This window comes from Castanea sativa, chromosome 10 (assembly GCF_040712315.1).
Source record: "Castanea sativa cultivar Marrone di Chiusa Pesio chromosome 10, ASM4071231v1".
NCBI classification, from domain to species: Eukaryota; Viridiplantae; Streptophyta; class Magnoliopsida; order Fagales; family Fagaceae; genus Castanea; species Castanea sativa.
Genome location: NC_134022.1, coordinates 5,037,018 through 5,051,543, shown reverse-complemented (window position 1 = coordinate 5,051,543; position 14,526 = coordinate 5,037,018). Strand labels below are relative to the sequence as shown.

Sequence of the window (14,526 nt, the reverse complement as noted above, 5' to 3'; positions counted from 1 at the left end):
AAAATAATAAAATAAAATTGTGAAAGATAATTATTACATTTTTAATATCCACAGTTAACAGTTTATCACGTTAATAGTTATGAAATAACTTCGTCACTAAATATTTTTTTCCCACTCAGAAATATGCAAAATGAATAGGTTCTAATTAGTTCAATTAGTAAAATATTTAATAGTTGAATAAGAGATTTGGAGATTCAATTTTCGCCTACACTAAAAATCGATTGGTATTTTGGTCAGATGATAAAGAGCTATCATCATTAAGAGCGGATGCCAATGTTGAAATTTTCTCAAAAAAAATTCTATATGCAGAATTGTTTTCATGCGAGAGTGCCGATGGGCCAACCACACTTTTTTGAAGGTGACCCATCTATTGAGGTCAAATTTATGGTAAACATCGATTTATTGAAATTGCTTTGTTTATGCAAAGCTTAATTCAACTATGCCCCCATTCGCTGTTTCCACACGTAACAAAACCCACCTCCAGCTCCAAGATATATCTCCCAAAGATCTATACAGATACTTTAAATTTTCTATTGCTTACACGTTACTTTATTCTTATTATTGACGAGGTATGTGCGATCTTTGAACATCTCTAGATGTAAACGCCAAAACAACAACAATAGGGATTCAAACTTTGTACCAGCAATTTCAAAGCCTACCAAACTCCTATAGACTAAAATCGACTTCATGTTCTATCTTTTTCATTACTTTTATCAACTAAATTAATGTCCACGAAAAACAAAAACACGAAAAACAACAAAACAAACTACCATTTCGGCTTGTGGATTCATTAAAATTTCATACCTATCATTTGAGTAAACTTATTGGTATTACATTATATAAATAAATAGAATATATATATTCCTTAAGTTGGAATCATATTCACATGTTAAGTGGGACCAAAACCCAAATTGGTATATAATTTGCATGCATTATGAAGCAGTTAACACCAGAACATTCTAAACCAACCTCTTCTGAATGAGAGGTTAATCATACACACACAAAGCAGTTGTCATCTCACTTCCAACATTTACAAATCCTTCCAAACAGACTTGTACAAATTCAGATACAAACAACACACCATAAAAATATCATTATGGCATTATTGAGAAACAAAAATTTTCACATTTCACAGTCAAGTCAGTCACATTAACATTATATATTGCACTGCACAACTCTCACTTTTGTATACCCCAAAAAAAAGAAAAAGAAAAAAAAGATGCAAAGTAAAAACCGATAAAAAAAAAAAAAAGTGTACAAACTTTAAAAGTTTAAACCACAATCACTCATTTGTATGCTTTTTTTTTTTTTTTTTTCTCTTAATTACTCCATATTCATATATAGAAAATATACTATTTTTTAATAATATTGAAATTGAAAGCGTACAAAAAAGAAAAGTTAAAAGAAAAATAAAAATAAAAATCAACCTCTGTACAAAGGAGACCGTTCATGAACAACCTTAGAAATCTTGGACTGTCGAAAAACCTTAATCGGACTCGGAAAATACCAACTCCACCCTTTGGTTTTGCCAGAATCTGACGTCATCGAAACGGCAACGGATCTCGACCTCCTCATCATCGTACTACTACTGAGGTTGTCGTTCACTTCTTCGACCTTCTTGCTGGACCGAAAGACGGACCAAAACGACGACGCTTTGGCCTTGGGCGTGGTGTCTCTGAACTCGGTGTCGGACCCGGTTCCGACGAACCGGGACCTGGACCGGAGGAAGGGAATCGCGACGGATCTGGAGCGACGGAAAGCCGGTTCGCTTTCGATGAGATTGGAGACTCGGCCTACGGGTCCGGGTCCCGGTCCGGGTCCTCCTCCAACGACGTCGTGTGATGAGAAGCGAGAGAAGGAGGAGGACGACGACGACGAAGACGACGTCGTTTGCGTTGCTGCGGCGGCGAAGCACGCGCATGGGCGCGCGTTAGCGCAGTCGGGACAGAGGGTGGAGAGACGGTCGCGGAGGCACACGTGGCATATCCCGGTACGGCGGCGCTTGGAAGGGTGTTTTGGACATTTCCATACGTCTTCTTCGTCCATTTTACTCACTAATAATAATAACAAGTAAAAAAGAGAAAGCAGTAGAGGTTTGAGCTTGAGCTTGAGCTTGAGTTTGAGTTTGAGTTTGAGATTGTGTGTGTGTTTGTGTTTGTGTTTGAGTTTGTGTACGAGTTTGGATTTGTGTGCTAGCTGTAGTTTCTCAGTTTATGTTGGTCTCGACTCTGTGGCTTCTCTTTAGCTGAGGTTTTTAAAAAGGGGGGGTTTGATTGGTGGGAGACAAGTTAACCTTGGTTAATTTTTAACTCGGGTTACCTTTGAGTAGGGAAAAAAAGCCCATAATTTAATGGAGATACATTAAATGAATTTCATTACTTTTAAAATGATACACTTAAGACCCCACATTTTCATAGACGTAAAAAAATAATAATAATAATAATTACAAAAAATTACAATTTAAGCCCCAATTTGTTATGTGACTAATTGTAGATAATAAAAAAAATATATAGCAAATCAATATAAAAGTGATAGACAATCAATTAAACTAAGAATTATGTTAAAGGCCTAATAAATTATCATAATATGTTTACAACAATTGAATTGTGAGTATTTCATAAATCAAAATAAAATAATAAAACTTGAAAATTAACTTATTGAATTTGAATTTCTCTTCTTTTTTTCTTTTTTTTTTTCCCTGTTTTTGCAGCACTTTCCTCTATCCTTTTCTTTTGGGCTTTTTTCGTTCGGCTTTTGCGTTCGCGTCGTTCGGTTTGGTAAACCTTGGTAGACTGAAACGACGCGTTTTTGGTCATACGTTATGAAACTACCCGGTCTATTGTGGTGGATTTACAGGTGTGCCACGAGGATTGTGCGCGATTGTTCACACGTGTAATGTAATAGTATGAATGTACATTCATTCACACATAAAAGAAAGGAAAAGAGAAGAGGAGAAGAGTAGTGAGTGTGGGAAAATGGGTCCCAGTTCCAGTTGAAAAAAAGTTTGATTGATTATTCCTAATCTTTGGGCATCTACTACGGATGTTAATTTTGACGTTTTGATTTTGTGGCTTTTTTTTTTTTTTTTTTGCTTATTAAAGTATTTTTACTGAATCCCATAACCAACAGAAAAGGAAAAAGAGGATTTTACTGAAATTGTTTTTAGTATCCTTTCAACCAAGTCAACAAGTCAAAACCATCCCATCACCTTCTTATCATATCCAGTTAAAAGTGGAATATTGTTATAGGTATTTTCAATTACAGTATATTTTATGTTTCAAAAAAAAAAAATTTACAGTGCATTTTATTTCTTGCTAATAATGGTAAAGAATCAGCTAATATTCCTTTCAAAAAAAAAAAAATCAGCTAATATGGTAAGATTTTAGTTTTCATTCTCGTCAATTCAATATTTTTCTGACTACAAATTTCAAATTGTATAAATTTTTGGGAAATTCAAAACTCTGTATTTTCAAGTCCAAGATAATAAGAGTTTGTTTGGCAGTATAGTTATAACACATTTTCATATATTTTAAATAATATTACACACATTTCTATACACTTTTTTACCCACACGTATATTAAAAACACTCAAAACAATATAACTAAAACTACTCTTCAAACACCCCCTAAGTTTTAAAAACCTTGAGAGCTCCTTCTAAAACAATTTAATTCAATTTATTTTTAAGGGTCAATATATATCTAATGGGAAGAAAACAAATCACATGACCATTATGATATGTGAGATTATTTATGGGATACTAAACAATTTTAGTGGTGATTTGTTACAAGTTTAGTTAAATGCAAGACATTAGACATGTGAGATTAAATTATTAACTTTTAGGTGGAATTTTATATTTTCATAAGTTTGTGAATTGAGAGATGCTACGTCCACAGCATTTTCACAACAAATTATAAGTGGTTAGTTGTTATTGGTTTAAATTTGAACCTAATACTAAGATTACTTTTTTGCCCCAACAATAACATCCAGTAACAACCTGCCACTTAGGATTTGTTGTAAAAATGTTGTGAAAATGTTGTGGACATATCATTTCTCTTGTGAATTAGGTGGTATTGAGATTTTTAAACTCTCCCCATATTAATAAACTAAACACCTATAATTTCATTAACTTTATAATGCTAGAAGGAGAAGTAACACCTTCTTCAGTAAGATGGAGTCCAAATCTCTGGATTTCAAGTACCGTTACTTGCTTCTTGAGTTAGGACAAAAGATTTCAAATCTTAAAAAATTAAGAGTTTGTAGACTCGCGTCCTAAGTCAGAGAATGAATTTCACATCTTGAATCCTAAAAAGAAATTCCTTCTTGGGTAGTGAAGCTTTCACGCCTTAAGCCTATGAGATGTCATTGTCTTAGATAATAAGGGTTTTGCATCTTGGCCCTAGAAGAACTCTTGTGTCAGCTGTTCGGTAACATTCATCGTCCTTGTCTTGAATGATGAAGGCTTCATATTTTAAATGTTGGAAAAACATGGTTTGTATCTCATACAAAACATACGCAGTGAAAAATTAACGGATCTATTTCATTTGCGATTGATAATATGCACCATGTAAATTTCAGAATTTAAGAACAAGATAACATACCTTGAAGCAGTGAATTTTAAAATAAAGATTAGAAGAACTTGAGAACACTTTTAATCTTCACTCTAAGAAGTGTGGTCTCTCAATCAGTTTCTAAGGGAATATTAGAGAGTAGCTTTCTCTCACACATGCACACCATTTCATAATAATGTCTCACCCACAATAATATTTTGTATGTTTCTCCCTTTATATCTAACTAATTATCTAATTAGGCTGGCCTTTTGGGCCTTTCCAATTGGGCTCAAGCGTGTGGTTAGGAGTGGGACCAAAATGAACCAATAAGACACTAGCTCCAATGGGCCTTGGGGTTTCCTGTTAACTCTTGACAAGTCCAAAGTTACCATTAACTATATCTAATACCACTATATAAATATAGTTGCACTCTAGGCTTTATTTATAAATTATATCCCAAGACTTTATTATACATGCAACCCTTTCATAGAATATTCGTAATAATACAAAGTCATGAAAGTAAACTGCCACTTTGAAGATTACTACATCTTAATTTCTTGAGTACCCAGTTTAATATTTTAAATTATTCATCATATATTTATGAAATCCAATGTCATAAATATATACTTTAGTAACTCCTTACTAAAGTGGTTAGGCTTAACTTTCTGAAAAACCAAATCTATTAAACTTATCTCAAGAGAATATTTTATATCTCCGTTAAGAGACTATGAATTCCATTTTGAGAATATATGTTCCATCAACACTAAATATGACTGCCTAACATACTGAGGTTGTGATTGTTATCTTAGATCTCACTCCTGATATATCAAAGTAACCTACACTTCATGATCAAGTCCATTATTCTCTCAAGATTAAGAATTCATGTAAATAGAAGTCGTGAGATTTATTATTCATTTGACAGTCGTTAGGAGAATAATAAATCTCATAGCGATTTAGTTCAATATGTTTTAACTCTTAAAACATATCAACATACCAATTAGAAATCTCTATTTCCATGATCAAGACAAATCATCTTAGTTGATATGTTATAGTCATCACCGACTACGAACTAAAATTCTAAGTTTACAAAGATCTTGTGATTTATATCTTCCGTGACTTTTCATATAAATCACATACTATGCATCTCATGGATTATATGATAATGTCCCAATATTCATGTTACCATTATTTTTAGATAATAATAAAACAACTTTATTAATCACAACATTAATGTTATACATAATGTCATACATAGTATCATACAATAGGATTTAAGGGCACACATCTTAACATTAAATATATGAGGAACCCTTGTCTTGGGGGGTAGTGATGTTGCATCTCAAACATGTATGATGCCTTTGTTGGATAGGGAAAATTTAGCCTCTCGAACCTAAAGGGGTATCATATCTAGTGAATTCACTTAGTATGGAGTGGATTCGATATCTAACAACAAGGCCACCCATTAGGGATTGTGCATTTGATTTGGAAAATTTTGGACTGCCAGTTTAAGAAATTCGTCTTCTTTTGAGTTTATTTGAGTTAAGAAATTCATTATTATCATCCTTTTCATCTTTGACAATTTGAATTTGGAAATTCATTATCATTTTCTTCAATTTAAGTCAAGAAATACACCATCATATTTGATAATTTTGGTCAAGAAATTCATCAATATTTAAGTTGATCAACCCATACTTCTTCACTTCTAACTTATATGCAACTATCAAATTTTGACTTTGGTACCGATCTTGGTGAATCTGAAATTTTTCGTGCAATTTTCAAGGTTTTTCTTGAATTTTGAATTTGTTTAGGTTTCAAATTTTCTGAATTTTTTTAGGTTTCAATAAATTTTTGTTAGACTCTAAAATAATTTTTGTTTGGCTAGGGACTAATTATTTTAGAGTCTAACAAAATTATAAAGTCAATAAATTAAGGGTTATATAAGATATATAGGAACTTAACAGTAATATTAATCCAAGCCTCACTACAAAAAAATCGTCCTATCCCAGCGTTTTTTTCCCAGCGCTTTTAAAAACCGCTGTAATAGATAAGCCTGTACCAGCGTTTTTTGAAAGCGCTGGTATAGGAAACCCTATTACGGCAGCTCAATATCGGCGTTTTACAAATCGCTGCAATAGGAGGTCTATAGCGGCGGTTTTCAAAACGCCGGTACAGATGCCCTATTGCGCCGGAATAGGGTTATTGATTCCCTTTCCGGAAAGACCTATCCCCGGCTGCTTTTAAAAGCGCTGGAATAGGGTCTACCTATTCCAGAGATTAAAAGAGTGCAGGGATAAGCCTTTCTCTAGAAGGGGCTGGATAGACCTATCCCGCCGCTTTTGAAGCGCCGGAATAGGTGAACCCTATCCTAGCGCTTTCAAAAGCGCCGGGATAGGCCTCTTTCCATAAGGGCATGGAGAGACCTATCCCCGCCGCTTTTGGAGCGCCGGAATAGGTGGACCTTATTCCTGCCGCTTCAAAAAGCGCTGGGATAGGCTTCTCTCTGCAAGGGAATGGAGTGACCTATCCCGACGCTTTTAAAAGCGCTGGAATAGGGTCTACCTATTCCAGCGCTTCAGAAAGCGCTGGGATAGGTCTCTCCATTCCCTTATGGAAAGAGACCTATCCCAGCGCTTTTTTGAAGCGCTGGAATAGGGTCCACCTATTCCAGCGCTCCAAAAGCGCTGGGATAGGTCACCTATAGTGTATTTTTTTAGTTATTCAATTATATGGGTCTTAATGGATAAGCCCACTAATGCCCACTAAAATCCATCTAAAATTTAAATAAATAACGTAAAATCTAATTTTTAGAAAATTAACAAAATACCTCTTAAACTAAAAAAAAAAAAAAAGACCAAAATACTCTCGAAACCTAAAAATTACAAAAATACACCTAAAACCCAAAAAATGACCAAAATACCCCCAAAGTCCAAAGAATGACCAAAATATAACCTAAAAATGACCAAAATACCCCCAAAACGCCAACAAAAAAAAATTGATTGAAAAAACCCTAAAAACCGATAAAATGACGAAAATGCCCCCAAAGCCTAAAATTTACCACAAGACTTCGACATCCAAAAAATGACCAAAATACCCTGAAACATAAAAGATGACTAAAATACCCCCAAAACCTAAAAATTCCCAAAATACCTCGAAATCCAAAAATAACCAAAATACCCCCGAAACCTAAAATGACCAAAATACCCTTGAAACCTAAGAAATAGCCTAAATAACCCGAAGCCTAAAAAGTGATCAAAATAACCTTGAAACCTAAAAATGACCAAAATACCCCCCGAAGCCTAAAATTGAGGAAAATAGTCCCGAAACCTAAAAAATGACTAGAATACCGCATAAACCTAAAAAATGATCAAAATACCCTCAAACCTATAAAGTGACGAAAATTCCCCTAAACCTTTGAAATGACCCAAATAAACCCAAAATCTCAAAAATGGCCACAAACAACCTAAAAGCTTTAAAATTACCAAAAATATCCTGAAACCCCTAAAACAACCAAAATACCTCTAAACCTATAAAACGAACAAAATACCCCTCAAAATATCTAAAATGACCAACATACCACTAATCCTATAAGATGAACAAAATACACCTAAAGCCTCTAAAATTACCAAAACAGGGGGTTTAGGGGGTATTTTGGTCATTTGTTATATTTAGAGAGTATTTTGGTCATTTCTTAGTTTTAAGGGGCATTTTTGTCATTTTATAGGTTTTGGGGTATTTTGGTCATTTTTTAGGTTTTAAGGATATTTTGGTTATTTTAAGGTTTAGTGGTTATGTTGGTCAGAAGTATGTTTTAGGGGTATTTTGTTCATTTTTTAAGTTTCAAGTTTAATTTTTAGGTTTCAAAGGTATTTTGACTTTTTTTTTTTTATTTTGGGGTATTTTGGTCATTTTTAGGTTTCAAAGTGGTATTTTGGTCATTTTATAAGTTTCAGGGGTGTTATAGTCATTTTCAATCTATAAGGAGAATTCTTGTAATTTTTAGATTTAAGGTGTGTTTTGTTGAATTTATTGGTTTAGGGGGTATTGTGGTCATTGTTAGGTTTTAGGGGTATTTTGGTCTTTTTATTTTTGTTTTAGGGGTATTTTGGTCATTTTATGGGTTTTAGGGGTATTTTAGCCATTTTATGGGTTTTAGGGGTATTTTGGTAATTTTTAGATTTTGGGGGGTATTTTGGTCATTTTTTGGATTTTGGGGATATTTTAGTCTTTTTTTTTGGGTTTCGGGAGTATTTTGGTCATTTTGTAGGTTTCGTGGTTATTTTGGTAATTTTGAGGTCTTGGGGTTTTTTGGTCATTTTTGAAGATTTTAGAGTACTTTGGTCATTTGCTATTTAGGGGCATTTTGGTAATTGGGTAATTGGATGGGTTAGGGTTTACCTATAATAATTGGGTTGGATTGGGTTTTGGTTAAAAGTAATTAGCAAATGAGTTTTAATGGGCAAATGAGTTTTATATGTCCAACCCAATTAAAATATTAAATCACCAATTAATATTGTTGGTCCTCAAGTCTCATCTTACATTTTTTTTTACCTATTACATTATATTTTACTAATTTTTAGTGAGGAATTATATTTTATTAATTTGAAGTATTAAATTAAAATATATTAAATTAAATTAAATTTTTTTTAAATTGAATTATTAAAAAATATTTTTATTAATTAATGTAATTCATTTTATGAATTTGTATTGTTAAATTATATTTTATTAATTTGAAGTATTATATTAAATGTTATTAATTATTAAATTATACTCAATTAATTTGTAGTATTAAAATATATTTACATAATTGGAAGTATTAATTATATTGTTATTCATTAGTAAATTATATTACTGGGTTTGACAATTGTAGTATTAAATTTAATTTTAGTAATTTGAAGTATTAAATTATATTTTTTAATTATTAAATTATATTTTATTAATTTGAAGTATTAAATATTATTTTATTAATAAAATCCTAAAGAGCTATTAAGGCGGGCTTGATTTTCGCCACAAGAAGTTATATTTCCGTCATAATAAACCTTAGCCTACTCTTTCTTTATTGCAGCAGCTTTAAGTTTGCTATAATAGGTCAAAATGTTGTCACAATAAAAATCTGTTGAATTCCCTCTAAAACTCTTTAGTTCCCACCAAAACACTTGGTAAAAAATTGGCCCTTTTCTCACTCAAATCAAACCATCTGACTCCCAAACACTCTCTACCTCATTCTCCCTCACTCTCGTTACCGTACCCTCGCCACTCGACTACCGAACCACCACTGCTTTCGCCGCCGGCCCAACAAGCTCCTCCGATCTAGAGAGGAACAACCTCATTCTCCCTCACTCCCTCCCTCACTCTCCATCACACTCCGTCGGCCTTGCCTTCGCCGCCAACACCACCACCTCCAACAACACAGCCACCGCGGCCATCCTCAGTCTCCTTCCCTACCTCAGCCGCCTGACACACCCTCGACGGTATACCTTCCACTCTTTATTTATTTAGCACTTTTTTGTTTTTTTTTTTCCATAAAATATTTGTTCTGGGTTTTTGGTTTTTGATTTTTGAATGTGTTAGGAATAGGATCGCTCTAGTGTGCTTAGCATTGGATTGGCTCATATTATCAATTATTTATTGTTATTAAAATTGGTGTTATTTTGGTTTGTCATTCTCAAGTGTTCCCATTTGTTGGATAAAACTTTTCTCATGCCTCTCTGAAGGACCTCCTTTTAGATTTATCTGATATAATAGAATAGCTTTTTGAAAAACTTCATTGAAAATGCAAATCACAGTATACATTTTAAAGTTTGAATACCTAAAACACTCTCAAGTTTTTGCTAAATGACAAAAACACCGGCTAGCAAATAACCTCACTGGTCACCCTCAAGCTTGCTCTCTGTCCAATGGCAGAGACACGTTGAGGCTGAGGGGGCCATGACTGCCCCCCCCCCCCCTCCCAAAAAAAACTTAAAGCTTAATGTAATTTTAGCAACTTACCTAATCTGCACCACCATATAGTTTGCATCACTAGCTTTCGCCGCATGCATCCTGGGTAGGCACCGGCTAATTAAGCAATCTTCACAATTTTCTTGGCTCATCTCCTTTAAATCTTCAAGCATCCTAATCTTCTACCTTTTTTCTTCCACTTTTTCTTTCTTTATTTCTTCGCTCTTTCCGTCATTTTTGGGAAGCACAAAGAGTGACTTGTTGATTTTACAAAAGCAACATTTATTAGTTACCCATCTACCTCCACCACGTGTATGGTTGAAACTAGAAGTGTCAAAACTTAGACTCCCTAGGTGGTCAGGTAATGGGATGGGTCATATTAATTTGTTGGCTAAAAGCAAACAAAACCACTCAGCAAAAAATCAAATACAATGGTTCTCCTTTGATTACATCAAACTAGCATACGTGTCCATTCTTTCTACAACCAAAAAATAAAAAATGGGAAAAAAATTCCAATTTTTTTTTTAATTCACATTTTAGGTATACTATGAACTAATATGCTGTTCACCTTTAGATACTACCATGTGGCAATATAAGCTTTCTCAACAAAAAAAAAAAAAGTAGCAATGTTAGTTTAATTAGTGAAGGCATATGATATTTGAACTTTATTTTTGAACTTCATTTTTTAGCTGGGTTTTTGTTTGAACTTGAAATACAAGAAAGAAAGAGATTCTCTAGGAAAGGCTTAATTTATTTTACGTTAAAGCATGAAACATTGATTATAGTAACTTTATCTCTCCTTTTTAATTTTGGGAGGATCAATGGTATTATGACTTTTCTTTTTTTCACCACTTTTATGACTTCTCTTTTTTATCTTTATTTGTTAAATGTACATAACAAACTATTATTATACTTAATAAAAATATACAACAATACATCATGTAATTGGTTGTACTTAATTATATTATTTTATATATTGAAATTTGGATCATGATTTAGCGTACAAACTAAATAGTATACTAACCGAACGCTAAGCCCTTTTTGGTAATTTGAACCGAAACAACACTTTTAAACTAATACGTTCACAAAGTTTGCCAAACATTTTATTGTGATTTTCAAAATTATGTTTTCAAAAGGCTTATTTTAAAAACGCTATTTTTGAAAACGCACTTTTTTAAACAAACTTTATCCAAACAATTCCATAATACCCGATATTGCTCATAGATTTTTGAGGGTCTTGGTGTTGAAACCCGAAAATGTGCTTGAAATATTACCGGGTTTTCAATGTGAGAGTGGGAAAGTTGGGATTAAAGCTAGAAAGGTTGAGTCTTTGTGGGAAATTTTCAAGTGGGCTAATGAACAGATAATAGTTTTAAGCATCTCCCTTGGTTGCGTGAAGTCTTGGCCTTGTTGCTTGTCCATGTGGGGATGCTTAGTGGAAGCTGAATTCTTGCTTTGTAAAATTGAAAGTCAAGGAATTTCATTGGATAGTCATGAAATTTTTGGTAATTTGAAAGTTGGGTTTGTTGTTATATTGATAATTAAAAAAGAAAAGGTAAATAAATAATAGTGATCAACTAGTTGGGATTGTTGTGGCTTATTAGATGTCCAAACTTAGGTTCCACCATGTTGGATGTTAGATCCTATATGTAAGTCCGACATGATTACATGCATATTGTATAGAAATTAAATGATCCACGTTATTTGACTCTCCATTTATACGTGTTAGCATATCTAGTTCCAATGTTATTTTGTAAGTGTCATTTTAATTGTAGGCAGTTATCCTTGACATGATTACTTTCGTGATGCAAATTGTGGTAACACTCTCGCTAATATCTCTCGAAGAGCTTGTTAAGGATGGTCTGCTCATGAAGGAGGAGCTATCTAAACCAGGTGAGGACTTTTAACTTATGACCGCACCAAGACATTAAGCTATGGTTCTTCATTTATGTCTCTCTCGTTTTTGGTACTAAGTGTCAAGATACTCATGATGACTGGATTTTTAGTTTGTAATATGATGAGTTTCTTCTTTTGGTTGTATTTTTATTTGGAGTAATTGCAATCTGTTCTATGTTTACTCAAGGAAAAAAAAAATTTCAATCTGCTTTATTATTTATTTTAGGAAGCACTTCATGATGTTGGAGTTGGACAAAATTTTGGCCTTTTCTCACTATGAAATATGAATAAAGTCACTCGACATCAATTTCAAGATGATTGTGTGTTTTTTTTTTTTTTTAAATTGTAACATAATGTTTTATGCAGTAACCTTTTTTCTTGCCCTTTCTTTCCCCCCCTAGTTTTGCACCTCTTAAATTATATATCTTAAAATACTGTAAGACTCACGCTAAATGCCCTTTACAAATTTAGAGTTCTGAGTTCAGAGTTTAGAGTTCAGAGTTCAGATGCTTTTGTTTAACCTCTTTGGATTGCAAAATGCGTAACATGCATACATGGACATTAGAAAATGAGTGGAAAGGATTTTAAAGAATTGTAAATATGTAGGAGTAAACATTGGTAAGTGTAGGTGCTAGTAAAAATGAACATGCAAGGCAAGTGAAAGTGCAAGAATAAAAATTTAAGGGCTCATGAAGGCCAAACAGGATCATAACTGGATTAATGTTACATGTTAAACAAAAGCTTATCTACTTCACGTCAAAAAACATTAAATCACTTACCAACCATTATATAAAGACATGATTGCATGGGGAAGAGGAGAGTGGTAGGCAAAATGAGCATGTATATAAAGACTTTGTTGTCTTGACATGGTACAATCTAGTGCTTCAAAGGACCACTCTAGATTGGTGGTCTGCACCAATTAGAACCTTATATTATGATTTGATTAGCTGGAAATAGATTCAATTTGTGGTTCATAATGTAGCATAAAAAAAGTTCTTGCTAAAAATTATGGCCTTGTGGGCATTATTAGAATTGTTTATAAGACCACTGGCTGTTTTGGTATCCCGTGGGATTTGAATCTATTGGCTGCAATACATGCATCTCTTTTAAAAAGGTATTTGTTTTTGTATTCTTTTTTCTTTTTTGGGGGTTACTTTTTTAGAACTTGGTCCCCTTTGTCTTGGTATTTCTAGTACAACCATTAACTTTAATATTTTTATTTTTATTGTCATAATGTTTATTTGGTTCTCTTCACCTAGACTCTTGTAATTAATAGTAGGACACTTCACCCTATATGTTGATACCCCTCTATAGATTTATGGGTAACAGTCTAGGAATTAAGTATATAGTAAGATTATATTGGGAAATTGAATATACCATATTAGGGTTTGTTGGGGGCAATATTATAAATTTGGTGTAAACTCTCATTTTCCTTACTTCTTTGTGCTAATATTGACAAACAACGTAAATCTTTGTGCTAATAAAAAAATATATAGATTATTTTGGGATTAAGGCTTTGTTGTTGCTTCATGAGCTAATTTCTGCCTATATAGGTTGCAGGAGTTGCTGTGATCTTTGAGGTGCAAAGAAGTGTTAGATCAGAAGCCAGAAAGGAGGAAGTACGCAAACAAGAAGTTGAGGTGATATGGACAAATATATTTTATGTTAAAAAAATGAAGTTTTTTTTTTTCTTGAAAAATGTCAAGATTATAAAAAAGGAAGTTGAATATCGATTTGAAAGAAATATTAAGATACTATGATTAGATTGGAAGAGGGTATATATAATAGTAATTGGGTTAGTAACAAGTAAAGTATAGATTTTGGAAAGTCCCACATTACAGTTAAGTATAGATTTTGATAGGTTTATTTTGGGTCTCGTTATCTAATAGTAATTGGGTTAGTAACAAGTAAATACATGGAGAGAAAAGGTGGAGTATTTTACATTGGGATTACTGTTTGTTTTGTGAATATTGTCTTCTTGTTGTTCAATTTGTTGTCAATTCCTCACATTTTGTCTAAGTAAATTCATATAGTATGTTGTGGTGGGTTGTTGATTTGTTTGTTTTGTGATTGTTACATTTTTGAAACTCGATGTGCAATGGTGAAATTGTAGTGTAGGTGCGCTTCATAATTTGACACATATCA

The 14,526-nt window shown here is 33.1% G+C and overlaps 1 protein-coding gene across 1 annotated transcript; it reads right to left on the bottom strand.

Moving 5' to 3' along the window:
- Nucleotides 1-1,337: 1,337 nt before the first annotated feature.
- LOC142612796 (uncharacterized) lies at nt 1,338-2,192 on the bottom strand. Its single transcript, XM_075784954.1, has one exon. It carries the CDS (start codon nt 2,044-2,046, stop codon nt 1,423-1,425), a length of 624 nt encoding a protein of 207 aa, XP_075641069.1. The 5' UTR covers nt 2,047-2,192; the 3' UTR covers nt 1,338-1,422.
- Nucleotides 2,193-14,526: the final 12,334 nt, after the last annotated feature.